This window comes from Ovis canadensis, chromosome 3 (genome assembly GCF_042477335.2).
Source record: "Ovis canadensis isolate MfBH-ARS-UI-01 breed Bighorn chromosome 3, ARS-UI_OviCan_v2, whole genome shotgun sequence".
NCBI classification, from domain to species: domain Eukaryota; kingdom Metazoa; phylum Chordata; class Mammalia; order Artiodactyla; family Bovidae; genus Ovis; species Ovis canadensis.
The window spans coordinates 143,184,815-143,194,846 of record NC_091247.1 but is presented as its reverse complement, the minus strand read 5'-3'; the positions used below and the strand labels follow the sequence as shown (position 1 = coordinate 143,194,846).

The 10,032-nt window shown below is 39.7% G+C and overlaps 1 protein-coding gene across 4 annotated transcripts in view; it reads right to left on the bottom strand.

Annotated features, from left to right (window-relative positions):
- Positions 1 to 2,462: 2,462 nt before the first annotated feature.
- CCNT1 (cyclin T1) overlaps positions 2,463 to 10,032 on the bottom strand; it is a 41,655-nt gene continuing 34,085 nt past the window's right edge. For all 4 annotated transcript variants that reach the window (XM_069580878.1, XM_069580879.1, XM_069580880.1 and 1 more), the window contains exon 10: positions 2,463 to 8,492. In XM_069580878.1, coding sequence (XP_069436979.1) covers positions 7,089 to 8,492 — 1,404 coding nt within the window. In that variant the 3' untranslated portion in view covers positions 2,463 to 7,088. The remainder of the gene's footprint in view (positions 8,493 to 10,032) is intronic.

The window sequence follows — 10,032 nt, the reverse complement described above, 5'->3', positions numbered from 1 at the left end:
AAGTAGACCTGAGGCTGTTCATAGAGGTTAGGAAAGATGAATTGAAGGGTATTTTTAATTTGGAGTTTTGGGGGCTAATCCTAGAGGAAGTGAGCGTTGGAGGGGAGGAGGATAAATGAGTGCTAAAATCCTGTACTTTTTATAGTCACTCTCATCTATTTTCCTCCAGCTTATCAGGCCAAACACTGGAAGTCATCCTTGATTTCTCTTCAAACCTGGTGTCACTTCAGTCATGTTCGACTCTATGCAACCCCATAGACAGCAGCCCACCAGGCTCCCCCATCCCTGGGATTCTCCAGGCAAGAACAGTGGAGTGGGTTGCCATGTCCTTCTCCATACAGCAGATCCTACCGGCTCCAATTTCAAGATATGTACTTCTTGTTACCTTCACCACTTCCAACCTGGTCCAAGCCACTTTCATCCTGTACCTTAATTACTGTGAGTGTCCTTACCTTTGACTTCCTGTAGTCCACTTTCAACACAGCAGCCAAATGAATATTTTGGGGGTGGGGTGGGGATCCACGCCTCACAGCTTCCAGCAGCTCACAATCTTAGTTCCCTGACCTGAGACTGAACCTGGACCCTTGGCAGTGAAAGTCCTAACCGTTGCACCACCAGGGAATTCCCCACCAAATGAATACTTTAAAACCCAAGCTAGATCATGTCACCTCTCAACACTTGTCAATAGCGCTCCATTTCACTGTCTTTATAATGGCTTACAAGGCCCTACTTTATCTAGTCTTCTGCTGCTTCTATAACCACATTATCCTACTACTTACCATCTTCCTCAGTCAATTCTGTAACTAGCCCCACTGGCCTCTGCTCTTTCTCAAACATGCCACTATCTTCTCACCTCACAAACTTTGCAACATAGAATCATCTTACAAATATTCCTGTGGCTTGCTCTCACCTCTTCAGGTCTTTGATGAACTGTAATTTCATAAGGCCTTCCTCCCTAGCCATCTTATTTCCAATTTCAACAATCTTACCCACACATATGAAATCCCTCTCCTTCCCTGCTTTACATTCTCCAAAGTACTTATCATCTAGCATGTTTTGTCTCTTCAACTAGAATGTAAGTTGTATGAGGGCAAGATGCTTGCTTTGTTTACTGCCATCAGTAAATGGTATATAGTACTCAGTAAATACTATATTCTAACTAAGGAATAAATGAAAAGCAAGGGAGTGCCTAAAACTACTTTCCAGAAAAGATGTAATCTAGCTTTCAGTTTTAACTTGTTTTCATCACTGGGGTTCTTTGGTTTTGAGTGTTATGTGAATCAAGAAAAGGGTCAAGATTCCACAGTGCAAAAAAGGTAGCACAAGACAAGTGACAATCCACAAACTGAATGAATTCAACAGAAGTAGCCCCAGAGCTAGAGATTACAATAAATACAAGCCTCTAAGGGAATCCACAGAAGTCATAGAGAGGGCTTCAAACTTTCTACAGAATGTTGAATGATAGAGATCAAGCCAATCTTACTGGTTTTCAAAAGCGTCAGAGACCAGGATGATTTAGGCACTGAACCCTAACCCTATACCAGTTAGTTTAACAAACCTCTGTAACTAGGGATCCAGCTGTTTGGAACTTTATATTGATTTATACCTCATCTGTTCCCAAGGATGAAACAGCTGATATCTAACAAAAGCAAATCACTAAATGTATGACTTTATAATAAATTTATATCCATTCTCACACTGTTCATTTACTACTTCTCTGTTCTTCCATTTAAGTCAGACCAATATTCCTAAAATATCAGTAACTTTATCACTGAAGTTTCAGGAGGGGCACCACCAACAAAAATGTTCTTGTAGTATTTCAGAAAATGGAAGAAGAAATGCACAGAACTCGATTTTTTTTTAAAAGAAGTGTTTAACACTGTTAAATTTATCTTTCCTTTTAGAGCTTTTAAACTAGAGCTACTTCTAACTTTTTAAAAAAATAATTTTAAGCATTATAGCCTAAAAATTCTTTCCATTTAAATGTATAATTTACAAGAATTACCTTGTGTGTGTGATTTTATTATTTCCCAGGAAAAGGGTGAGTATTCACTATCAGAGGCTATTAATTTTTTTTCTTATTAAAAGCACTGCTGTCTATACCAACATTTCAGATTTTTTCAAAGAACCAAATATACAAGTATGAATCACTGAGAGTGCTCACTAAATAAGCAGTACATGTTGCTATCTTCTGTTAGAGCTGTCTGTTTCTCTGTGTGCCAGGCATCCTTCCAGGTATCCACATGACAGTGTAGAATGAGGGCTTTCTCCCCTCAGCCACATCATACTTACACTGTTAGCTTCCCTGTGATGATCAAATCTTAGGTATTCCCACTGAACTCAATTCCCACAGGATCCTGTGCAGTAAGAAAGTACATACTATACTACCAAAACTAAGACAACTATTATTGTATCAATGAAATGACAGGTAAAGACTAACTTGAAGACTCAGCACACATAAATGATCATCAGATGAGTGTTTAACATTTATTGATGGGATGGATAAATACAGATTGAGAAACATACTTGACAGCAAAATATCAAATTGATAGCCAGACTATAAAATGTATACAATGTACTTTTTTAATTTTTAAAAACATTTTTTAAAATTTTTTACAAAGAGCCCTTACTGTAATGGTCACTTACGTCTTATCATTCACATAACAGCAGTAGAGATCCCAGGAGTAGCATCCAGAACTGAGGTGCCCCAAGGAAGACAGAGGCAAGAGCAGAATAATATGCTGAGAAAGGACTCTTAAGAGCAATACAAAAAAAAAAAAAAAAAGACAAAAATATCACCACAAAATTGTACCTGAGTGACATAGATTGGTAAAGTGTTTCATTTTTTTTTCCTTCTTTGCTCTTTGGTCTGATAAGAAAACAGTTTTAGGTGTGGGGAGTAGGGTGAGGAGGTGGTCAGTTTCAAATCCAGGAACCTAGGTTAACACTAAGTCAAGTCAGCTGCATTCTTTTGTGTGCTTAACCCAGCCAGCACTTCCACCTTGTAACCAAATCCAATGTGATCAACCACTAATCAGTTAAGGCCTCAGCTTTCAACTGAAGAGTTCCTGATAACTTGATGGAGACATACTTGCTCTGGCTTCAATTAGCATGCTGTCAAGCATCCCTCTCCATGCTTAATATGGCAACAGAAAACTCAAGTCTTTCTCTTCTTTTCATTCACCATGAATACACACTTAAAAACAGGAAGAGTAGACACCACTTTTCAGTAAACATTCCTTTAGAGACATTAAAATGGAAGGGTCTCCCACTTAAAAATAATTCTCACTCAAGACCACTCTATCAAGCAGGATTATAGTACCAGGCTTTTTATCCCACATAGGGATAAAGAGATAAAACTTGACAGTGTGATACAACATGAACATTCTTTAAACCAACAGGAACAGATACTCAGTTAAAAGCTGGGTGTTGACAAGCAGCAACGCAAGAAATCTGGGGAGACATCAGTCACTGAAAGTTTAGTGGGACTGCAGAGGGCTTACTTTTCACCATGTGAAGGGTTGCATAGGCTGCTTAAATTCTCCCAACCCCAAGACAATAACATTTGTATTCCAACTTCAAGATGTTTGAGAATCCCTTTTCCCTGGGATTAAGATCAAAACAGATCAAAAAAACAAAAAAACAAAAAAAAAAACAGATCATCAACAAAGGAATAATCCTCCTAAAAGTTAATCAGTTCCCAAGTTCCCACAGTCCCCTGTTTCTGTGGGAAATACAGGTATCTTTAGAATCCAACCATACTGGGATAAGACCCCTCTAACTGGCCTTTGTCCAGGAACAAAGAGGGGAATGGATTTTCAATGTGGGGAATTAGGTAGCAGAGGTGAAAGTAAACCCAGCACTGATGTTACCATGATTTTATTTCTATATTCTAATCCATTGCTGTTCCACCTGGAGATTTAATTTTTCTATCAATACTGGTGAAGCCAATAATACAGAACTATGTAAAAGGATACATTAAATGAAAACACTAAAATCATTTAAAAAAAAGAGGGGGGGGCTGAGGGTCTCAGATATGGAAACACATTGATTCAAGTAAAAAGACTAGACTAATTCCCAGTATTTTCTAAACCCAAAAAGCATAACTGATACTTCAGAAGACCAACGTAGCTTTAGATTAATGCTTCACTAAAGGTAAGTGAACAGCAACACAGGTATCTGATTAAAAGTCCTAAGGATAATTCACAGATAATCGTTTTTGCCAACATGAGATTCAAGCAAAGTTTCAGGAATGAGATTTATAGAACTTGAGGCTCCAGGCCTGCTTATCACCACCTATCCTTGATAGTCTAGGTTAAAAGAGGGGGGAAAAGCCATGTTTACGAGACTAACTTTGGATGTATAAATCCTGTTTCTCACCCTTTGAAGTGGTGAGGGTAAAAGACGACACAGTGTTTAGAAACCGCACAACCTCGTGAAGCCTAAGTTTATGGAATTTGGACAACATGCACGCTAGTTGACAGGGACATCTGCTAACCCAAAGACAATGCAGCAAACACTTCATGCAGAGCCCATAAGGAGGCTCATAACGTACGCACAGATATAAAAGCAGACACTACAGGTATCTTAAAACAGTATCAGGAGGCACTAATACAGAAAAGTCTCTAAACTGACCTGTATCAGCAATGATCTACTAGTGCAAAGGCCAGACTATGCGGCAGAAAGCAGCTTTTAGGCTCTAGTAAGCACTTTTTTCAAGGTCACTCCTGACAACGTTCTAAGGAACTAACTACAGACTGCCATGGAGAACTGCTGAGGCCAGGTGAATATGTATCTCTGTGGTGAGGAAGCGAATGTGATTAGAAAATATGCGACATTTCACGAGAAAAACTTAAAGCTGTAAGAGACATTTTCATAATCAAATCAGTGATTATCACTTCCACAAAGATACAAAAGCAAACTAAATAACCTTGAAAGGTCAAGGAAGAAAGCTGACTCCACCAAACAAAATCTAAAAAAACAGCCTAAATTTAGTAAACACATCACACATCTACCAATTACCAAACATAACTCAGAAAATATCAAGGAAAAAGAGGAAAATGTCATCTGTAAAAGTGACATTCCAAGTCAAAAGTATTACTGGTGTATCGATCAGCAGAGAGCTCACTTTGCACAGCAATGGCAGGCACTCTAGACAGTTAAAATATGAAGAAACGTAGAACACTAATCACCTTCGGTTAAGGTTTATTGTACAAATTCCCTCCTGTATTAGGCCAGTGCATCAGCAATTCCAACTGCCTCAGTTTTCTCCCCAACCTGTCCCCGGCAAGCAGCAGCACACGTAGAACTCCTATCTCCCTATGACTTCCAATGAAAAAATTCAATTTATCCATAATGAATATTTGGTGTGAAAAAAGCTGCATTAAAATCAAGAAGACAAATTCAAACTGCATCACCTTTTCCATAGCAAAAAACACCATGAAGACTGAAGACTATCACAGTAAATGATCTGTGACTTGGTGGCATTTTCAGCTGGACAACTGGGTTTAGAATTCTTTCTAGCCCCCTGAAAGATTTCTTTCCTCAACAAAAACATTCACTCCTAAAATATGGGACAATTAAGTACCCATAAGAACAGGACTCCTGATCCATTTTCCTAAAGGACTTTTAGAAATCTCCAGAAGAACTTCTGCCTAGAATTAAAGCCACCAAAGATGGACAATCTAAACATAACAGTTATCTGTAGGCTAGGCTTGCTCACCCTCATGGCATCAGCACTGCTAAATTCGTAAGTTTCGGTCTCTGAAGTCATATAGGCTGCAAAAATTGAGGATGCAGCTGCTTCCCTTCAGACATACAGAAAGTCTTACATTCATAATATAATTTAAAATATAATGTCCTAAAAATCCCCAATCACAATTTCCATTGTTTTCAGTATCCTCTAGCTCCATGGCTTCTCCCAGAACTATTCTCACATATGGTCTGGGCTTCACAGAAAGGACAGCACACCCCACTTCCATTCAGGGACCCTGAGACTGCTCTCACTTGAACACTTTGCTAAAGCCCAACATGGGGGGCAAAAAAAAAGAAAAAAAACAATTCTGTAGGGCCGAAGCCAGCCTAGCTCTCCAGCCTTCTTCCTCAATCCCATCTTTGTTCTTTATCAGAAGGAAAAAGAGGGTAAAAAAGGAAGTTCGTGTAAGAGTTCAAAATCAGACTATTGGCTGCACCTGCCCAAACTAGAATTTAGAAGGCTACTTTCAATTACAACATAAAGAATAGGGGGAAATATCCTGCCAAATATATGCCTCTTCCTCCCTTTATGCTCAAAAAGGCCACACCGTGTTCTCTCTAGTAGACTGTCCAGAAGTAGAAATGGTGAAGGACAGGGAGGGAAAGATAAAACATGATTTTTAAACACACACATACTTAGTATCACACATACCCACACTTATATACACACTTACAGGTCAAAACACTTCAAGTGGCCAGAGTCTGTCTCAGAACTCATGGCCAAAATCCTATCTTCCCATCCCGCCTACACACACCCCCAACCCTCCAATCCCACCCGGAAGGACTCATTACTGTGTATCTCAAACGCACAGCAAAATCCCTCCCCCTCCCCCAATTATATATATAAAAAAAAAAAAAAACTAAACAGATAACTTATTTTCTTTAAATTATTTTTTAAAAGTCTCTTAAAAGATTTTGACGTTTAAATACTTCCTCTCTTCTGATATATTAAACACCAAAAGGATCCACAACTGTTTGATAAAACAAACCCTCCATATTTCAGTCCTGGCAAGAAGAGGGAAGATATCAACTCTAATCAACCTAATTAGGAGGTGGAGAGGCCAAGAAGAGAGAAAGTATTCTGAATCATTCACAGCTTTAACACATTCTCACCTCTCCAATACCAGTAAAAATTATAATAAAATAGTTAAATTTCTGAGGCAGGAGATATTAACAACCAAGGCCCTCAACCATCCTCCCACCTATGTCTCAATATTAATTTATTTCCTAGTCCAAGAAGGGTGACATATTTCATATGACAAGTAATTTTCTTAGTCCAGAATCAGTAGTTTAAAAACAAATGTGTTTTTAAAGAAGCTTTTTTCTCTTCTTTTTTACTTGGGAAGGGGTGGAAGTGGTGGAGGAGGTTCTGATGGTAGAGGTGGTGGCCGGGGTTTGTCTGTGTTGCCAGATCTGGAGGACATTCCACCAGCCCGTGGATTCATATATTCTCCGTAAGAATGAACGTATTCAAACGCCGGGGGCTGAGTGGGCTGAACACCCTGGGCATTGAGAAGGGAGTTAAGCATATTCACAGTATCTTGATAGTCTGTGGTCTGGGGTGTATTGTGACTATTGGCCCCAGTGGAGCTTTTATCCAATTTCATGTGAGGAACTCGGGTTTTACAGCTGGGCTGTGAAAAATGAAGGCCACTTGTGTCTGAGCTATGCCCAGGCAACTGGGCCATTGTAGGAAGAGGTGGGAAGGAGAAATTTATGGAAGAGGATTTAGCACTCTTGGCAGTCTTGGCTGAATGATCATACGCCGCCCCTCCAGTCTCTTCAGGGAGGGGCCTTTTACGAGAAGAACTGGAAGAGGAGAAAGAGCTAGACACACTATAGGGTTTGTGTGCTAAGGTGCTTGTCTGGCTACTATGTTTCGGATCACCCAGACGTTTGTTCCCAGTACCAGCTGGAAGCTGTGAGTGAGAGTGTTTGTGTGAGTGGTGATTATGATGATGATGATGATTAGATGGGTGAGTTTTGTGCTTTTCTTTGTGCTCTCGGTTCTTTGTGACACTGTCATCTACAGAATTGTGCTTGTCAGCTGCAGTGTGAACTTTAATGCGCATTTTTATCTCCTCTGGTTTTGTAGAGGCAGCTTTATCTCCACCTGTCATTGGGATTCTCATTTTGAGAGCTGTTTTGTCAGTTTTTTCCAGAAAAGGTCGCTCAGGGTTTTCTGAGCCCTCTATGGGCATTTTCAGAATGACCGAAGAATGGCTGTCATGGTGAGACAGGAGATTCTGGGCAGCATACGCATACTGTGACTTCACATTGGCCTCCATGTTCTCCAGTTGCCTCTTCTGGGCAGCCAACTCTTCTGCATGCTTTGCACGGTATTCTTTCAGTGATACTTTAGCTGACGGCACACTTTTACTATTCTGTTTCTGGGAAACAAACGCATTTGAACCATCCTGTTGTAAGGAATGATCAGCTCCAAGTGCTAAATTCTCGCTCTTCCGATAACCCTGAGCAGGTTCTACCTTGAAAGGAGGGTGGGAGGACAGCCAGCGCTCACTTGACAACATCTCCACATTGCTTAAGTTGCTCTTTGAGTCTTCAGTGGCTGGAAGGGAAGGCACTGCACTTGTGGTAGAAGAAGCTGACATGCTCATTAAACCCGCAATAGTTGTATCTGAAGAGCTCTGGGAAATCATATTAAGGATTGTCTGCTCCGAAGAGTTTTCATCTGCTCCTCGGTCATCTGCTTTTGTTTTCCTGTCAGCCTGCCATGCCTAGAATGAAGCAAATAGCATTTTTTCACTTCAAGTAATTCAACATATGGGAAAAAAACAGTGAAATGAGTGGACTGTGTCTGCTGTGGCATTGGGAGTTGGGATAGCCCATAACCAGAAGGCTACTCTAACATGAGACTGATAATTATTACCATCAGGAGATTTAAGATTTTTTAAAACTTCAATCAAGAATCACAAGATCACAAAGAGGCACAATACCTAAGGTATGAAAGCAAACCAAGTGTCCAACAAAAAAAAAAGAATGGATTTAAAAAATGTGGCCTATACATACAATGAAATATCATTTAGCCTTAAAAGAGGAGGGCAGTTCTGTGAAGACAGCAGAGTAGGAAGCCCCAAGAATCTGTCTCCCACCTAAACAACAACTGTACAGGCAGAATCTTTTTGCTATAACTATTTTGGAACACTGTAGTCTGCTGAAGGCTTGTAATTTCCAAGATAAGTAAGCCATGGGCAAATAATTGGGTTTAATTTCCCTCAATTTCAGCTCTCAGCCCCAGGTAGCTGTGCATCCGTTCCTACAGTAGCTTTCTCACCGCTTGGGGAAGCCTGACTGGCAAATGCTGGAGATGTTGCTCTGATCGCTGACTGCTGCTTTCAATCACAGAGGCACACAGAGGCAGGAGACCACTGCTGCACCTCCCTCCATTGTTGGGATCCCCTCCTCCTCTGGTTGAAGTGAATTCCTCAGATACAAAGGGCCAATACCCTTCCTCCCCCACTTCATTTTTTCCTTTTCCCTCTTTGGGAGCCAGACATTATGGTAGAACATTTAGGAACTACAAATACAGAAATGTCTAGGAGAAAGCTCAGAAAAGAGAAGTCCACAATTTTACACATCAGGCTCATCTTCAGCACAGAGATACCCCTCAAAATCAAGCCACCAGCCCAAATATACAAAAACAAAATATAACAAACCCCAGGAAAGCGAGGGAATCTGATTTCCAGAGTTACCATGTTATTAATATTTAAACATTCGATCTTCAACAACAAAAAATCACAAGGCATATAAAGAAGCAAGAAGTATAGCCCATTCGAAAGGAAAAAGAAAATCAACAGAAACTGTCCTGAAAAAGACCCAACGGCAAATCTACTAGGCAAAGACATTAAAATAACTGCCTTAAAGACACTTAAGGAAATGAAGTTGAAAGTTAAGAAAACAACATGTTAACAAAACGAGATAAAGAGATTTAAAAAGAAAATAAAATTTTTTAAAGAAACCAGAAAGAAATCCTGGAGCTGAAAAGTACAATAACTGAAATGAAAAATGCACTGGAGGATTTCAAAGGCAGATCTGAAGAGGCAGAAAAATCAGCAAATTTGAAGACAGCACAATGGAAATTATATCAAGTCTGAGGAACCAAAAGGAGAAAAAAAAAAAATCAGAGTACTATAACTTTAGGATGTTCAAGATAATCCCATGATAAATACGAAGAAAACAGTCTAGAATACAAAAAACAAGAAAGTTTAAAATTTTTCACTATGAAAAATCAACTAAGTACAAAAAACAGTAATGCAG